Source organism: Ceratotherium simum, unplaced genomic scaffold (genome assembly GCF_057802395.1).
Source record: "Ceratotherium simum simum isolate JZ-2026a unplaced genomic scaffold, ASM5780239v1 HiC_scaffold_43, whole genome shotgun sequence".
Lineage (NCBI taxonomy): Eukaryota > Metazoa > Chordata > Mammalia > Perissodactyla > Rhinocerotidae > Ceratotherium > Ceratotherium simum.
The window spans coordinates 9420415-9440056 of record NW_028261259.1 but is presented as its reverse complement, the minus strand read 5'-3'; the positions used below and the strand labels follow the sequence as shown (position 1 = coordinate 9440056).

The 19642-nt window shown below is 43.8% G+C and overlaps 1 protein-coding gene across 1 annotated transcript in view; it reads left to right on the top strand.

The window, feature by feature from the left end:
• Positions 1 to 211: 211 nt before the first annotated feature.
• The window catches only part of LOC101407321 (adhesion G protein-coupled receptor E1-like), a 37301-nt gene continuing 17870 nt past the window's right edge, over positions 212 to 19642 (top strand). Inside the window, exons 1-8 of the mRNA XM_087428085.1 lie at positions 212 to 354; positions 2205 to 2351; positions 10838 to 10926; positions 12767 to 12850; positions 13536 to 13713; positions 15533 to 15652; positions 17047 to 17246; positions 18270 to 18440. Of these exons, the coding sequence (XP_087284211.1) occupies positions 321 to 354; positions 2205 to 2351; positions 10838 to 10926; positions 12767 to 12850; positions 13536 to 13713; positions 15533 to 15652; positions 17047 to 17246; positions 18270 to 18440 (1023 nt within the window). The 5' untranslated portion in view covers positions 212 to 320. The remainder of the gene's footprint in view (positions 355 to 2204; positions 2352 to 10837; positions 10927 to 12766; positions 12851 to 13535; positions 13714 to 15532; positions 15653 to 17046; positions 17247 to 18269; positions 18441 to 19642) is intronic.

Below are 19642 nucleotides of genomic sequence, written 5' to 3'. Positions count from 1 at the left end.
TTTTCCTTACATATTATTGGCCAGAATTTATTCTCATGGTCCCACGTAACAGCAAGGGAGGTTAGGGAGAAGGGGAGAATGTGAGTATTGGGGAGCCTCAGTGCTGTGTGCCACAAGATAAGAACATGTAGAGCAAGTCTGCACTTGCAGTCTCCTGCTCTCATTTCCTCATCTGCCTTAACCCGGGTTTTCTCTTCTACTCTCTAGATGTGGATGAATGTGTGGATCTCAGAGACTGCCCAGAGCATGCGACTTGCCACAACAGTCCTGGAAGCTACTATTGTGTCTGCAACCCAGGATTTGTTTCTAGCAGTGGAAACATGACATTCCGCGGTCCAGGGGAGACGTGTGAAGGTAGGTGGAGGGATCTGTTGGGGAATCAGGTCCCATTCTGTTTGCAAATTCAGCAGTGGTGGGTGATGAGTAGGGACATGTCTCGGCTGAGTTCAAAGACTTTTCTGCAAAGCTGATGCTAATAATCATTCATTCATACACTCACTCATTCATTCATTCATTCCTGCACCTTTCGACCAATACTACTTGAGCATCTACAATACAGCATGTTCTATTCTAGGAATGGTGAATACAGCAGTGAATAACACAGGCAATAATATTTGTCCCCCTGGAAATTATCATCTTGTTTGCAGGGAGATAGATAACAAAAAATAGAAGCACGAAGATATTGTGTGTTAGGGATACCTAAAGGAGATGAAGACAAATAAGGCAGGAAATGTAGATATAGAGTTCCGGAGGTGGGTTTCTAATTTTAACACGGTGGTAAGAAGAGGCTGTGCTGAGAAGATGATATTTGAGACAAGATCTGAAGGAGGTGAGGGAGTGAGAGATTGGGTATCTGGGGAAGGATGTTCCAGGAGGAGGGAACACCAGGTACAAAAGGCTGGAGGCAGGATCCCAGCCAAGGCGCTAAGCTCTCCCTCTCGTGTGCTCATTCAGTCCTCCCAACAACCTGACGGTATTGGTCATATTCTACACCCATTTCACAGACAAGGACTGTGAGCCTCCACTGTGGTGGAATCACCCTCCCAAGGCCAAATAGATAGGAGGTAGGAGAGTCAGGATCTGAACTTGCCCAAGAGTGACTTCACACCCCAGGCTCACAACCACCATGCCATTCTGCCTCCAAATGAGGCTGCAACCTCTGGCAGCTCAAGGAGGGCTTGCATAGGACAGACATTGATTTAATCACCAAATTTCCAGACTCTGGCTCTCAAGACAGCCTGAGAAGCTGTCATGCAAATATTCCAGAGCCAGACGGAACCAGGATTCCAATCCTCGTTGTGCCTTTCACAATCTATGCGACGTTGCACAATTTTTGAGTTTCAGTTTCCTCCTCTGAAAAGTGGAAATATTAGTTTACAGCTCATAGGGCTGCTATGAGAATTCATGGAGCTAACACATGTAAGGGATCTACGGCAATGCCTGCCACAAAGAAAGCTCGACATGTTAGTGGTTAATTTTTATTTTAGTTAAGATTTGCTTGCATAGTACTCACTGCGCTCCAGGCTCTGTGGTGAGCGCTTTCCAGAGGTCACCTTATTTAATCCTCTGAATGACCTTGTGGGGTGGGTATTATTATCCTCGTCTGACAGATGGGGAAATTGAGACACACAGAGATGAATTCTCTTGTCCATTGTGTGAGGAAGCTCGGGCTGCATAACAAAATATTGTAGACTGGCGGCCTTAAATAACAGAGAATTATTGTCTCACATTCTGGAGGCCAGAGGTCTGGAAATCAAGGTGTCAGCAGGGCCGTGCTTTCTGTGAAGACTCTAGGAGAGAATCCGCTCTGTGTCTCTCTCCCAGCTTCTGGTGTTGCCAGCAATCTTCGGTGTTCCTTGACTTGTAGATGCATCACTCCTATCTCTGCCTCTGTCATCACATGGTGTTCTCCCCAAGCCTGCCTCTGTGCCTCTTGTCCTCTTCTTATAAGGACACCAATTATATCAGATTAAGGGACCATCCTTCTCCAGCATGATCCCACATTAACTTGCATCTTAATTGCATCTACAAGGACCCTATTTCCAAATAAGGTCACATTCTAAGGGACCAGGTTTAGGACCTCAACATTTCTTTTTGGAGGACACAATTCAACCCACAGTGGTCTCCTTCACTCTCAAATGCTGCCTTCCCTTGCAGCCCTGCTCTGGGGCGCTAACTCAACATTTTCCTTCTACGCTGCCTAGATGTGAATGAGTGTGCGAATTCCACCATCTGCCCAGCTAATGCAACCTGCACCAACACTTTGAACAGTTACTACTGTACTTGCAAACAAGGCTTCCTGTCCAGCACCAGAGAGGCACAGTTCATGGGCCCAGGAGTCGAATGCAAAGGTGAGTTCACGTCGCCTCACAGGTGGTCGGAAAAGCAGGTAGAATCTAGCTGGGTAGCAGATACAGATGCTTTTTGTTTTTGCCCCAAATATTAATTATTTATTTATTTCCTTCCTTCCTTCCTGCTTTCCTTCCTCCTTCCATCCTTCCTCCCTCCCTTCTCTCTCTCTTTACCTTTCTTTCTTTCTTTCTTTTCTTTCTTTCTTTCTCTCTCTCTTTCTTTCTTTATTTCCTCCCTCCGTCCCTCCCTCCCTCCCCCATCCCTCCCTCCCTCCTCCCTTCCTTTCTTTCTTTCTTCTTTGCGTTCTTCCTTTCTCTCTCTCTCTCTCTTACTTTCTATTTCTTTCATCATGAGAATTATTCCTGGTCACTAAAATTTCCAAAGATTATAGAATAGCATTAGGATGAAAATTAAAATTAAAATCATGCTCCCTGCCAATATCCAGAAATACCCACTGATATCATTGTGAGGGCCCATTGTTTGGTCGCCTTTCCATGGAGATAGTTAGAATTTCCAACATTTATAGAGTGCCAGGTCCTGTGCGAAGTGCTTTATGTGCAATGTCACGTTAAATGGACTATAGGCATTTTGATGATCTCCATTGTCCAGATGAGAAAACTGAGGCTTGGAGAACTGAAATGACTTTTTTAGGGTCATACAGTTGAACTGGGATTCAAACCCAGGACTTTCTGACTCTACTGAGGGTGTCTCAACCACGTTACTTAGCTACCACACTCTAGTTAAGAGATGTTGGTGAAATGTATTTCATCTCTATAAGCCTCAATGGTTCCATCTGTAAAACGGGCGTATAAGAGTATCCAACTCCAAGGATAGTTGGGAAGATTAAATGCAATAATGTATGCAGTGTGCTAGGCACATGTGCAGTATTAAGAGCTATATTAACATAAATAATATAAAGTAACATAATTCCCAGAAGGAGCTAAGTTCTCTGTCGGTGTTCCTTATATTTAAACCCCAGTTCTCCTCTTGACAGTAAAGATCTGATTATGCCTCTGAATAAGACCAGAGGTTGGCAATTTTTCTGTAAGGGGCCACACAGTAAACATTCTGGAAGTTGCAAGTCGTACGATCTCTGTCACGACCACTCAGTGGTGGTGCAAACACAGCCAGAGATGACACAAACATGAATGGGTGTGTCTGTGTGCCAACAAAGCTTTATGTACACACACAGGTGGTGGGCTGGATTTGACCCATGGGGTGTAGTTTGCTGAGCTCTGAAGAAGATGATGCATTTCTATCACTTTTGCAGTTAGTTTCCAGGGATCCCCAAACATCGTTCTTTATCTTTGGGCTACAGTTCATGGGTTATTCAGTCAGTTCAGTAGTGCTGATGAGCCCTGGTGTTTAAATTTGGGGTGAAATCAATATTAACCATATAGAAAATGATGGATACTACAGCAACTATTTTGTCTACTCTATGTCTTTGACCCCCAGTATGGTGACTGATACATTGTGAGTATTTAATATGTATTTGTTGAATGAAGGAATATGTACCTTATTCTTTATGTCAACTCCAAATTGAGTCATCCTTCTATTGGCAGGCACTTAGGTTTTTCTAATGTTTTACAACTTGAAACAGAGCTGAATGAGCATCCCTGTGATCTGGGAGGGAGCTATATGAGACTTGCGTTGAAGTTGTGCTTCCATAATAAGTACATAGCAAGGGTTTATTTGGAGTAACTTGTCAGAGCAGGGTTGAAATAGATTTGTGGAGGGCCACCCCATGGTTCCATGACTGCATGATTCCATGGGTCCTTCAATGAGTAAATTCCTAGAATTTGCTTTGCAAGGTGTCCGAGTTATCTATTGCTGGGTAACAGACCACCTGCAAATTTAGTTGCAAATAGTAAACATTCATTATGCTCATGAATGAATCTGCTATTAGGGCTGAGTTTGGAGAGGATGGCTTGTCCCTATTCCACACAGTGTCAGTTGAGTTGGCTCAACTGGAGGCTAGAGGACCCACTTTGAAAAGGGTCTACTCACAAGGCTGGCAAGGTGGTGCTGGCTGTTTGACTGGCTGCTCCCCCAGGGCTGTGGGCTGGATGTCTTAGTTCTTCCCCATTGAGCTGCATTTTCATGGCTGGTTGGGCTTCCTCAAAGTATGGCAGCTGATTTCCAAGAATGAGCATCTCAAGAGAAGAAGGAATTACATTATATTTCTAGGACCTATCATGACATTCTTCTGACTAAGCATGGTATTTTTATGACCTGGTGTCACTTCCACCATAGTCACAAGCATGCTCAGATTCCAGGGGAGGGAATATAGACCCCAATACTTGATGGGTGGAGTACCAAGGTCTCACTGAATGAAGGACATATGGGAGGGAAACATTGTTTCAACCATCTTTGGAAAATACAATGGGCTTCACAAGATGAGGCAACTTTGTAACTCTGACTCTTTCTCTATCCAGATATGGATGAGTGTTCTCAAAACACGCGACAATGTGGTCTTAACTCAATCTGCCAAAACCTGCCAGGGAGGTATGAGTGCAGCTGTTTGCCTGGTTTCTCTTCTTCTACTGGAACCAATTGGAACCTGGGAAATCCAGGTCATTTTGCCTGTACACGTAATGCTCTCAGGCTCTCAGGCATGGTCTTTGGTGGAAAGCTATCATTGAGTTGGGTACATGTGTTTCTCATCCTAGACACCCAATCTTTTGTCTGCTCACTCTCCTCCACTGCTCCTCAGACATCAATGAATGCCTCTCCAGTGGGATCTTCACAGAGCGTTCTGAGTGTTCCTACTCCTTAGGAAGCTATAGGTGCAGCTGTCGAGATGGGTTCTTCTCTAACAACTCCACCTGTGAAGGCACAGAGGGCCTGCCCTTCTTTATTTACCTACTTAATTAAGAATCACCTCATTTCATGATCCTATTAGGTAGTGATCATGATCCTTATTTTAGGAATGAGAACACAGAGGCTCAGAGAGGTGAAGTGACTTGCCAAGGGATGCACAGCTACTCAGTGGAAGAATCATGGTTTGAACTCCCGTTGAGGGCCTACTGTGACTTAAGCAGTAAGTCAGGCAGTTCCTGTGAATAATGTGGGGGCTCCATCTCTATAGCGATTTTCTCTCCAGTGGACATTGGCAATGTCTAGACACATTTTTGATTGCCACAGCTGTTGTTATTGGTGGGATTGTGTGTGCTACTGTCCTCTAGTGGGTAGAGGCCAGAGATGTTGTTAACCATCTTACAATGCACAGAACAGCCTCCCCACGACCAAATATGACCCAGTCCCAAATGCCAGTAATGCTGAGGTAGAGATACTGTGTTATAGGGAGAGCTCAGACTCAAACCTCAGCACTTTTTCCTAAAAGGTATTTGAATTAAGACCTGAGAGTTACCCTCATCCTCCCTCCCCTTCCATATTAAATCGGTCATCAAGTCTCAGAGAATCTAACTGCTAGATATGTCTTGACTCTCCACTCTTCTCCATCCTCTACTCAGGCTGCATCTTCACTGCAGCAGCATCCTCACTGGTCTCTCCCTTTCTCCAGGCTTCCCCTCTCAAATCCACCCTCCACACTGCAGCCAGAATATCTCACAAAGACACCATGGCTCCATCTTACTGATCTAGGGTGGTTCTATTGTTTTCCTTTTTCATTTGTAGGGAGGATGACTTCATTCAGCAGGGCATGGAGTGATCAAGCCCTTATCACATTCCCTTGGCTTGGAATCAGAGATATTTGAAGTCATCTCTGATTTTTCTGGTCCATTTGTAGCAGTTAGCTATTGCTGAGTAACAAATCACCCTGAAAGTCAATGGGTAAAAACTAGCACCATTCATTTAGCTCTTGATTCCATGCATTGGTGGTTTAGGTTGGGCTCTGCTGGTCAGTTCTTTGGGTCTCAACCATTCTTCTTCATGTGAGGAGAGAATGAGCCTTCATGAATTCACAGGTAATCAATGAATCTGGATCGTGAATTATGAAGGGTTTAGAAGCAAAAGATGAGCATAGGTGAGAACAAACTCTCAGGGTCTTGCCTGTTCTAATGAGGAGTTTGGATTTTATCCTGAGCTGTGAGGACCCTCATCAGAAGATTTGCCTGGGTCATAAACTTGCCTCTAAATGCTTCCTTTCTGTAATGATGAAAATGTGTTTAAGAAGGTGGGACCAGAGCCAGGGAAACCCATTGGCTTCAGTCAGTGGTGGGGCTGTGCACTGCAGCTGCAGCCTCAGCATCCTTCATCCTTTTGACTTAGACCAGTTTTCTGCTTAGATATGGATGAATGTTCCAGGAGCTTGACTCTTTGTGGTCCCAATTCCACCTGCACCAATATCCCGGGAGAACACAGTTGCTCCTGCCTGCCTGGGTTCTTTTTGCCTGATGTTTGGACCCCTGAGAAACCAGAGGCTTTCAAATGTACCAGTCATTCTCCCAGCCATGCTGAAGAATCCTCAATGGATGTCAAACTACTCTGAAATGCAGCAGCTTATAACAACAACCATCTGTTCTTGCTCATGATTCCATGGGTTGACCACATGGTTTTTCTGGGGCACTAGGATGGCTGGCAGGTCCAAAGTAGGCTCGCTTACGTGACTGGTAGTTGGTGCTGGTCTCTGGCAGGGCCCTCAGTGGTCCTTTCCACATGGCTTCTTGGGCTTCCTCAGAGCATGGCAGCTGGTTTCCAAGAAGGAAAGTTCCAAGAAGAAGAAAGCAGAAACTGCCAGTTCTCATAAGGCCTGGGCTTGGAAGTCCCCAAGTGTTATTTCTACCACATTCTATTGGTCACAGTCACAGGGCCAGCCTAGATCCAAAAGAAGGGGAAATAAACTCTCCATCTCACTGGGAGAGCAATATGTGCATACAGGAAATGGAAGAACTGATGGCGCCATCTTCAGAGGGTCTACCATACAGCAGAACACATTTTATAGTCTTCAATCCCCGGGGAAATGCATGCTTCTTTTCATTAGAAATATTATATTTCTTCTTATTCGTTGATCTTTACTAGCTGCTGACATTGTTAGAAGCAGAACAATAGAGGCATAAAGACGAAAAGGACCTTAGAGAGATTAACACAGCTCTAAGGGCTCTAGGAACCTATTCAGAATCCCCATCTAGGGCCAGAAAACAAGGCCATGGTCTTCCACTCTCCTTTCAGTCAAATTGTCACCTCTTTTATTTGTCTTACCTATTCGGGTTTCACTTCACAAGAAGGAAGGTTTCTTGGGCCAAAAAGTTTTGAAAGCCATGCCCCTAGTCCAGTTCTATATGCAAAATATAAATTGCACCTGTGGTATGTCTGACAAGCGCTCACTTAGTCAATGCTTAAATATTTCTGGAAGTGAGCAGCTTGCGGTGAAAAGAAACCCACTCCTTGGTTAGAGATGTTTTCTGTTATACCAAGAAAAAAACCACTTCCCCATGTCTTCCAACCATGTCATTTGAGGCCTCCAAATTAGTCTACGTTCCTATCACAAGGACTTCTCATCCCAACTCTCCATGGTATCGCCTGGTGCAATATACCATATACTTGTGTAAGCCCCTAGTGTGGACAGTGCCTATTTATCCCTCATGTTTTTTGAGATGACATAGAAATATGAAAGGTTTTGTCCTTACCTCCCTCCTATTCTTTTTTTTTAATTATTTTTATTTATTTATTTTTTTTTTGGTGAGGAAGATTGGCTCAGAGCTAACGTCTGTTGCCAATCTTCCTCATTTTGCTGGAGGAAGAGTGACCCTGAGCTAACATTTATGCCCATCTTCCTCTACTTTATATGTGGGATGCTGACCTAGCATGGCTTGATGAGTGGCGTGTAGGTCCACGCCTGGGATCTGAACCCACCAGCCCTGGGCTGCTGAAGCAGAGTGTGTGAACTTACACCACCGGGCCAGACCCCTCCTATTTATTTTTTTCTGGGACATTCTATTCCATATATCCTCTGTGGATCAGAAACCTTCAGAGGGAGAAGTAACCTCTTGTTGCCACAGTGACCATACATCACCCTGTATTGGTTAAGCTGGGTTTTCTCAACTTTTGCACTATTAACATTTTGGGCTGGATAGTTCTTTGTTGTGTGTAGAGCTATTCTGTGCATTAGTGGATATTTGGCAGTATGTTTGGCCTCTACCCCCAGATCCCCGTGACCACGAAAAATGTCTCCAGACATTGCCCAACGTCCCCTGGAGGGGCAAATTGCCCTCAGTTGAGAACCACTAGCTTAACATAATAGAAATTTCTTACTCCCTTAACCATCCAGTATGGATATCCTTGGTCAATAGGCAGCTTTCCTCCACAAGGTGATACAGGGATCCAGTCCTCTTGCATCTCTGGTTTTTCTATGGTTAGGACCTTGGAATCCTTGGTTTCAGCCAGTGGCAGGGAAAGAGAGAGAAGACACACTCACTTCTTAACCACCTGGGCCCAGGAGTGATATGCCATACCCTCTCCCATTCTATGAGTGAAAGCTAATCACATGGCCTGCCTAGATGCAGGGGGTTCTGGGAAATGTAGTCCCTTGTTGTGCCGCCATTTTTTAGTGACAACGCTATGCCTTGGAAGGGGAAGCATGACTTTGTTGGATTGTTGGCCAACTCTGCCTCACTCCACAGGTATTGATGAGTGCCTTGATATGTAACCTTTCGGCCAAAGGCATTGAAAAGTGCCTTTTCAATGCAACGTGCACCAACACCCACCAGGAGCTACTTTTGTACCTGCCACCCTGGCTTTGCACCAAGCAAGGGACAGCTGAACTTCACAGACCAAGTTGTGGGATGCAGAGGAGAGCAGAGGGTTTGCTGGTCCACCCTGGAAAGAAGGATATCCTTGTTCCTCTGGGTTTTTTGATCTTTTTGAGTTCTTTGCAGATATTGATGAGTGCTCCCAAGATCCATCACCCTGTGGTCCCGATTCTGTCTGCACCAACGCCCCAGGCTCCTACAGCTGTAGCTGCGTTGTGGGCTTCCGTCCCAATCCAGAAGGCTCCTGGAAACATGGCAACTTCAGCTGCGAAATTAATCCTCTCCTTATGTGTCTTGGCAACGGAATCTGTGTCTTTCTTTGGTTGTAAAATCCTCACTCTACCCAAACTCTGGATCCTCTTCTTACTTTCATTCATTCTCCCTTTTTATATTCTTTCACTAATACATTAATTTGATAAATTATTTTTGAAGCATTAATTAATTAATTAATTAATCAAACAGGCCCCTGCACTAGGTACTGGGGATTCAATCCTGGATGTGATGGACATGATATTTGCCCTCATGTAGCTTATAGTCTAGGGAAGGAAGTAGAGAGCACACACATAATTATTTAATAATTGAAAAATTGTCATGCCCTTTGGCATATTATATACCCCATTAGTGAGATATATAATATGCTCCAGGCAAGTGACATTTAAGCTGAAGCTTGAAGGAAGAGTAGGGATTATGCAGATGAAGAGTGGAGATCACAGCCCTGAGGCTAACAAAGACTGAGGACAAAGGGAAATGGCATTAGCTGCATCTGAGCAGGTGGGCAGAGGTCAGATTCTGCAGGACCTTGTGTGCTGTGTGAAGAACTTTAGTCTTTCTGCTGAGAACAGTGGGGAACCATGAAAGGTTTATGTTTTTAAAATTATGGATTATCTGATACATTAAAAATATAAGTAATTTATATGGATGCAATGAAGTATAATAATAAAATTGATATATCCAAGGCCCTTACCAACATAAGAACCAGAATATCATCAATTTTATTGCATTTTCTGCATGCTTCTTCTCCACTCCGTATATCCTTGTCTTCTCCCCAGAGGGAACCACTCGGAATTTTGTGTTTATAATTCCCCTACTTAAAAAAAACCCTGCCATTTATGTATCCCTAAACAATATCTTGCTTAGTTTTGTTTGCTTTGGAACTTTATAAAAATGGTTTCATAGCACATATGATCTTTTTTTATTGATATATAATTGACATATAACATTCTGTTAGTTTCAGGTGTACAACATAATGATTGATATTTGGATATATTGCAAAATAATCACAATAAGTCTAGTTAACATTCATCACCCTACATAGTTACAAAATTTTTTTTTTCTTGTGATGAGAACTTTTAAGATCTACTCTCTTAGCAACTTTCAAATATGCAATACAGTATTATTCACTATTGTCCCCATGCAGGACTTATTTATTTTATAACTAGAAGTTTGTTCCTCCTGACTACCTTCATCCATTTTGCCCACCCTCCACCCCCACCTCTGGCAACCACCAATCTGTTCTCTTATCTATGAGTTTGGATTTTTTTTTTAATATTCCACATATAAGTGAGATCATATGGTATTTTCCAGAGTTGCTCTTTTTCACTCAATAATCACACTTCCCAGAGTCCCTGATGTTGTGGCGTGTAGCTGTAGCTTGTTCATTTCCACTGTTGTGTAACATGGCAATGGATGCATTTACAGCATGGGGTATGATTGTGTAAATAATCATATCTGTCTGTGGTTGACATTTGATTTGCTTGCTTTTGTTTTCATCCTAGTGGTTGCCTTCAAGTGTAAAGAAGATGTGTTACCCAACAATGAGCAGGTCCAGCTATGCCAAGAAGGAGCAGTGGCAGAGCCTGAATATGTAAGTATTTTTGAAGGTTCCTAGCTCTTGACGTTGTCCTAGAAGCCACTTAGGTAGGATGTTGCTTTGCAGTTTTAACAAAGACAAAAATATACAGTGGCCTAAACCAGACAGCAGTTTATTTCTCTCTTTGTAACAGTCTGAGTGTAAGCTGCTGAGAGCTGATGTGATGGCTCCATAGTGCTCTGTCATCATGAACACAAGACTCCCTTGTTGTGGTCCAACGTGGCTGCTCCAGCCCCTGCCATCACGTCTGCATTTCAGCTGGTGGGCAAGGGAGAAGGGGAGGTGACAGGCACTGTCCTTCCCTTCAAGAGTATGACCCAGTATCACTTCTGCTTATACCTCATTGGCCAGAAATTAGTCATGTGATCACACCTAGCTACAAGGAAAGCTGGGAAGGGAGGACATTTGCTCATCTAAAACTTGGGAATTCTCTTACTAAAAGAAGAAAGGATGTTGGAGTCTCATTATTAGTGAAGATGTTGGTGCTGCGTCTGTGTGATATGGGATGCATGTGTGATACATAGCCCCCAGGCCAGGCACAGAGGAATCTGGACATCTGATTCTCTAATGGAGTCACTCCAGTGAGTAAAGGCTCCATGAGCATCTTCAGGAATTGGTGTAACTATTTTAAATATGAGCTTATACGGCTTGTGAAGGCGGCGTTTTTCCTCTCCGGAAGGGAGTCTCTGCCTCTTCCACCTCAGTTAGGATTGTCCGTTGTTGCAGGAGTTCCTCTTATCCAGTTTTCAGTTCTGTCTCAGGGGTAATTTTTCCACGAGTAGCTGTAAATTAGCTGTGTCCACGGGAGGAGGTGAGTTCAGAGTCTGCCTACGCCGCCATCTTGACTAGCAAACACATAGGGACAGAGATTGGATTGGTGGTTACCAGAGGGGAAGGGGGGAGGGAGGAGGGTGAAAGGGATAATTCGGTACATGTGTGTGGTGATGGGTTGTAATTAGTATTTTGGTGGTGAACATGATGTAATCTATGCAGAAATAGAAGTACAATGATGTACACCTGAAATTTTTACAATGTTATAAACCAATGTTACTGCAATAAACAAAAAATTTAAAAAAATACATTTAAACTAAAAATAAATAAATAAATAAATAAATAAATATGAGCTTATAAATTAGCTTTGGAATTCCCATGCACTTTGGACCATTGTCATGTTTTTTTTTCATTGTGGTGAAATACACCTAAAAAATTCACCATTGTAAAGTATACAATTCAGTGTTATTTAGTACTCATAATGATGTGTAACCACCACCTCTATCTATCTCCAAAACATTTTCATCACCCCCAAAGGAAACCCTGTACCCATTAGCAGTCACTGCCCATTACCCCCCACCCCAACCCCTGGTAAACACTTATCTACTTTCTGTCTCCACAGATGTGTCTATTCTGGACATTTCATATAAATGGAATCATACGCTATGTGGTCTTTTGTGTCTGGCTCCTTTCACTGAGCAACATGTTTTCAAGGTTCATCCATGTTGCAGCATGTATCAATGCTTCATTCCTTTTTATGGCTGAGTACTATTCCATTTGGACCACTGTTTTTTCACACATTTCCCCATCTTTTTACCCCACTAAATAGTTTTGCTGTCTATGTTTCTTTTGTTGTTGTTGTTGTTCATGGAAGAGAAAGGTGCTGTGGTTCCAATTCTGATCAAATGGTGAGTTTTTATTTCCCCGAGAATTCGAGAGACTCACGAGACCTCAGGAATTTGGGACCACCCTGTATGGTGGGCTTGATGGCCCAATTTGTACCTTACATGCTTGGGGGATAGACTGATCAATGCTCACGAATGCTGTTCCCTCTGGGGCACAGGTTTCCTTTTGTGCACTAATGAACACCACCTTCAGCATCCTGGACGATGCCTGTGAGAACAAAGCCACCGTCGTTTCTCTGCAGGTAATGAGGAAATCTTTGCAATTGTGTTTCCAGTTTCGAGCATCTTGGGGGACACTTTGGGAGCAGAAAGTCCTCTTTATAATTAATAGACTGTGAGTTAATATTTAATTTATTACAGTTGTAAGTTTTTAAAAATTAACACACAGTAAAATTGCCCTTTTCTTTACAATCCTATGAGTTTTATTACCTGAGTAGATTTGTGTAACCACCACCACAGTCAGAATACAGAACAGTTCCATCTCCCCCAAGAACTCTCTCGGGTTTTCTCTTTACAATCAGATACTCCCTCCACCACTAGCCCCTGTAAATCCCTGATCTGTTCTCTGTCATTATAGCTTTGTCTTTTCCAGAATGTGATATAAACGGAATCACATGGCCTTTTGAGTCTGGCTTCTTTCATTCAGCATAATGCCTTCGAGATTCATCAATGTTGTGTTTATCAATAGTCCCATTCCTTTTTTTCTGGTAACCATTAATGATATTTAGTACATTTACAATGTTGTCTAACCATCACCACTATCTAGTTCCAGAACATTTTCATCACCCCAAAATGAAATTCCCTACCCGTTAAGCAGCCACGCCTCATCCTTCCCACGACTGCAACCCATTCTCTTGATGAGAGAGAGAGGACAGCTGCTATTTCATTGATGAGAGAGAGAGAGAGCAAGTACACCTTTCTTTGCAGAATACGGCTGAGAGTGTTACCTCTGTGCTTGAGCAAACGTCCATGTGGTCCAACTTCACCAAAGAAGAAACGTCCACCCTGGCCATAGTCTTACTGGAGACCGTGGAGAGCACCACGTTGGCAGCGTTCCTGAAATCCTCAGAGAATGTCAGTCAGTCTATTCAGACGGAACACCTAGGTAGGCTATACCCTCCACGGCAAGCTCACACCTGGGCACTGATTTTGAGGGGTGACATCAGCAATGTGACTCTCCATGTCTTTTCCATATACCGTTTCCCTGACTGTTTCTAACCTCTGAACTCACACAAAGCAAGCCTATTATAGTAACGACATCTCTCATTTATTGAGCATCAGGCATTGTGTTAAGAGTTTGTGGCCAGGCACTGTTTGGAGGGCGTCGTTAATTCATTCAACAAATATTCGTTGACTGCCTACTGTGTGCCAGGTGTTAAGATATGATAGTCATTTGCTGTGTTCAAATATTTCGAGCTCTTTCTTCTGGGCCCACGTTAGGATTGTACTTCCTGGCTTGGGGTTAGGTGGGATTTTGTGATGAGTTTAAGCCAGTGAATTGTGAATGGAATAGTTGCTGGTGTGAGGCCTTCCAGAGCCTTCTTTCCCTCTACTCTAGGGACAGGCAGTGTTTCAGATCACAATGTCTCCATCTGTGTGGGTCCCAGGGCAAGGAGAACACAGAGCACAGCCCCAAGTCTATTCACGATGGACACAAAGCATTAATGAGAAATAAATAATTATTTATAACCCACTAAGATTTGGGGTTGTGTGTTACTGCTGCATGCCCAATCCTCTCCTGACTGATACAGCTATGGATTTACCACCCTGAACGTGCTTGGTGGGTGACTGCGTGGGAATTTTGGGTACTGTACGCCTTAATGGCAGCACCCCACTCCTGGTGTAGCTCCAGTATCAGTCACATAATCCCGGGTAGTTCCATCCTCATGGGTGCCCAGGAGGCTAAGAGGTGGAAATAGAGTGTTTGGTGAACTGCCAACAGAGTTGAACAAAACTAGCCTCGTGAATTTTATATTTTAGTGATAGACCTATGGCATACCAGATAGAGCTAGTGCTACTGAGAAAAATACAGCAAGCTAAGGAGGCTCGAGAGTGTCAAGATTAGTGGGAGCGTTGCTATTGTATATAGTGCGGTTAGGGGAAGTCTCACTGGGGCAGAGACCTGAGGGAAGGGAGTGTAAATATTGGGAGACAGAGCAAGTGTGTTCCTTGGAACACCTGGTGAGTTCAAGGAACAATGAGCAGGCCGGTGTGGCTAAAGTGGAGTAGAGGATGGTGACAGCTGCAGCAGAAGGGGTCAGAACAGAAAGGGAGTGCAGATTTTGTAGATGAAGGTAGGGACTCAGGATTTTATTTGAGGTAAGATAAGGGGGTGGGATTGGAGAGTTTGAGAAAATGCATGGCATTATCTGGCTGATATTTTTCGAGGGTACCTCTGGTAGAATTATCTATTTTGTTTTCAATAAGAGTCCTTTAATCATTGCCATGCTGCAGGTGAGAAATTTGTGGCTCAGAGAGGTTAAGTCGTTGCTCAAGTTTGCACAGCTGGTGAGTGGCAGGGCTGGACTCCATCTGACTGCAGAACCCAAGCCCTCATCCACCATACTGGGCTTGCCCCGGTCCCTTCCTAATTCCTTTGGCTTTGGAAAACTTGCCTAAATTTGGAGTAGCCAGAGTCACAACTCTGTCACCTTCCATCACTGTCGACTTCAATCCCATCTTTTCCTCATGCATCCCGTATGATGTGAGGGCTCACGCCTATGGCTCCACCTGGGTTGCTCACATGTTTGGTGCTACCATCCTCCTACCAATCATCAGGGGCTCAAGAGGTTTCCCATGATGAACTGGCCTTTCTGTTCTCTCCTTTGCTTGCTACTATGGATGCTTACCTTTCTTGGACAGAAACCAAATTCCGGACCCACTTTCTGGGTGACCTCATGCAAACTCTCCCTTTCTCCTTCTAGATATTAAGACTCAAGTTATTAACAAAGAATGCTCTGAGGAGAGCACCGTCTTTAACTTGAAAGCCAAAGGGGATGAGATGAAGATTTGGTGCTCCACAATTAAAGAATCCGAATCCACAGGTACAGACCCGCTCCTGAGAATCAAGGAGGCTGGTTGTGGTATATTCAATCAGCAAATATTTATCCATCACCTCCCAGGTGCCAAGTCCTGTGCCAGCTGGTGAGGGAATCTCTGATGGCAGAGGCAGAAATAGCCCATGCCCTTGGGGAGTTTTCCATCTGCTGGGGAAGGCAGACATTAAATAAATAATCTCACAATACTGGAGTACTGAAACCTTCCTGACCAGTACAGCAGCCACTGGCCACACTTTGTTACTGAGCACTTGAAATGTGGCTAGATTGTGAGCATAGAATACATACCAAATTTCAAAGGCTTGGTACACAAAACAGAGGATGTAAAACATCTCATTAATAATTTTTCTAGGGGCCGTCCGATGGCGCAAGTGGTTAAGTGCACGTGCTCCGCTGCGGCGGCCCAGGGTTCGCCAGTTCAGATCCCAGGCGCGCACTGACGCACTGCTTGGGAAGCCACGCTGCGGCGGCGTCCCACATAAAGTGGAGGAAGATGGGCATGGATGTTAGCCCAGGGCCAGTCTTCCCCAGCAACAAAAGAGGAGGATTGGCAGATGTTAGCACAGGGCTGATCTTCCTCACATACAAAAATATAATAATAATTTTTGCTATTGATCATGTGTTGAAATGATAATATTTTGCATGTATTGAGTTAATATATTATTAAAATGAATTTTACCCGTTTTCTACTTTTCTGAAATGTGGCTACTAGAAAATCTAAAATTGCATATGTGGCTCATACTATGTTTCTAGCAGACGGCACTAATCTGTATCAAGGGTTGGCAAACTTTTCCTGTAGAGGGCAGGTTAGTAAATATTTTAGGCATTGAGGGCAATACAATTTGTGTTGCAACCATTGGACTCTACTGTTGTGCAAAAGCATTCATAGGCAATATGTAAATGAACGGGTGTGGCTGCGTTGCAATAGAACTTTTATTTACAAAACACAGGCGATGGCCAGATAAGCCTGTACATTGTCCACCACCCCTGATCTACATGCTCTCTGGAGGGCACAGACCTAGGACACATCCTGGGAGACCCCCAACGTTGAAAGGGGAAGCCGACCAAAGAGATTAGACAAGAATGACCACAAATGTGGGAGGGGAACTTATTTTCCACTGCTGAGTTGAATTGTCCTTTAAAAACACAAATTCAAATTTGTTTTTAAGTATAGCCAAGATTTCTCCAGGTGATAGCACCTCAGGATTTTTTTCTATGGTTCTATGAGGGTCACCAACCAGAAGCCCACCCATGTTTTAATCCTCAGAGCAGGCCAGTGAAGGTGCAGGGATGCATGGGATATTACGGTGCATATACTAATAAATACTGAGCAAATGATTCCCTTTTTTTGTTTTTTTTTTGGCGTTTGGGGCAAATCGCAGGGACCACTGGGGTGGCATTTGTCTCCTTTGCGGGTATGGAGTCTGTTTTGGATGAGAGCTTCTTCCAAGACACTCGGGCGCCCTTGGGCAACTCCAGGAGGAAGCTGAAGATGAATTCTCGCATCGCTGGGGGCATCATGACTGGGAAGAAGAAAGATGGCTTCTCCAACCCAGTTATCTACACTCTGGAGAACACCGAGGTTTGTGACGAGGTCTCCACTGAGCCCCCATCTACCCGTTGAGAACTCCCCATCCCCTAGTGGGCTTAACTCTTATTTTTGTTTATTGAGGTAACGTTGGTTATAATATCATATAAATTTCAGGTGTACATCATATATTTCGATTTCTGTGTAGACTATGTCATGTTCACCACCCAAAGACTAATTACCGTCCATCACCACACACAGGTACCCTGTCACCCCTTCTGCCCTCCTCCCTCCCCCTTTCCCCTCTGGTAACCACTAGTCTAATCTCTGTATCTATGTGTTTGTTTACTGTTGTTGTTGTTGTCTTTATCTTCTATTTATGAGGGAGATCATATGGTATTTGACTTTCTCTCTCTGACTTATTTCTTTTAGCATAATACCCTCAAGGTCCATCCATGTTGTTGCAAATGGAAAGATTTCATCTTTTTGATGGCTGAGTAGTATTCCATTGTGTATATATACCACATCTCCTTTATCCATTTGTCCATTGATGGGCACTTAGGTTGTTTCCAAGTCTTGGCTATTGTTAATAACACTGCAATGAACATAGGGGTGCAAGTATCTTTACACATTCATGTTTTCACGTACTTTGCATAAATACCTGGCAGTGGAATAGCTTAACTCTCATTTTTAATAGGCACCCATTAAGGTGGCAAGCTTCCACAATTTCTAGCAACTTAAGCCAATCCTCAAAATCCACCTCTAGAGGAGTAAACTTTCCTATTTCTATGTGGCGTTCTTCCATTCATCAGCAGGCAAGATTTAGGTTAGGTTAAGTAACACGGATGCAGGTATATTTACAGACTTTAGTTACATTAGCTATGACCAAGTCAGTGGGAGAGACAGATCTGACATCCAAGACATTTCTTCTCATGACTGCACAATGAAATGGCAGCGTTTTCCTCCATCCCCTATAGAGCATACCTGCATCTTCTTGCCCCAGATGACTTCAGGTTGGCCACATTGCACTCATTCAGGGGGGATTCTCAGGTGACCAGGGCCTTTGAATTTTTTCAGCCAAAGCAGAAGTTTGAGAGCCCCATCTGCGTTTCCTGGACAACGGATGCAAAGGGTGGTAGGTGGACGCCATCTGGCTGCGAGATCCTTGAAGCTTCCGAGACGCATACTGTCTGCAGCTGTAATCGAATGGCGAACCTGGCCATCATCATGGCTTCTAGGGAGCTCACGGTGAGTACTGATGCTCTGTTTCTTGCTCCCCAAATCCAATGGGAAAATATTGACTAAACATGCATGGTGTGCCTCTCAAGGTCTTGTGTGTTGTGGGAGGAGTCATGGGGGCACAGAAGGGGTGTGTGCCATACCTCTGCCCTTGGAGAATTCATGGTCTTGTTGGGAAGCCATGGCCCTCATATGTCAGATGAGGAATGACCCTAAACAGGTGCAGGCACAGTAAAAATCACAGATCCCATTTACTGAGCACTGATCTTGTTCTGGACCCTTTATTTTAAGTGTTTTTAGACCCATTGCACAGGATAAGAGACTGAGGCTCAGTAGCCTTCTAGTAATTGGAAGGTGGGATTCTATTCCAGGATAGTCTGGCTCCAGAAGTCTCTTTCCACTGAACCATACAAATGGTGCAAGAGGTTGCGCTGTAGGAATTCAGAGGTGTTTCAGTGAGATCTGGTGACAGATCAGGGAAGAAATGAAGAACAAAGTGAGCCTTGGTGAGCAGGCAGATTTGGTAGAGAGGAAAGACATCCTCATTAGTGCTGTGGTGAGTTTCCTTACCTCTCATGCAAGATCTGAGGTGAATTCTCTGCCAGGGAGGCCCTAACTGCTAGTTAGAGGAATATGTGGCTTGGGACTTGAGAGAACTGGATCCAGAGCAAGACCAGCCGAGTTTCAAGTCCATCTCTGTCACTTCCTAGCTGTGTTTCCTTGGGAAAACCACTCAGCCTCTCTGAGCTGAGCCCAATTTTCTCATTTCAAAAATGAGAACAAGAAAAAAATAATGATGACAACTAACAATTATAGGGTACGTAATATGTTCCTGGCACAGTTGTGAGTACTTTAAGTATTTTCACTGAATCCTCCTGAAAAAACTGTATAAGGTAGTTACTATTAGTAGCCTCTTTTTAACAGATGAGGAAACTGAGGCACAGAGCAGTGAAGTGTCTTGCTCAAGCTCATACAGCTAGAAACCGGCAGAACTGTAGTCAGTTCTCTTAAACACTAAGTCACGCTAGCATGGAGATGAGCTCATGAGATGGTGCCTGGCATATCTTTAACACACAGAAGGCATGCAAATAAATTTAGGATTAATTTAAAAATTAGTTATGAATAACAGCACAGGGGAAGGACTCAGCTTGTCATTTCCACTCCCAGAAGTTGAGGCATCTCTGAATGCCTATGTATCAGTCCTGGTTTGG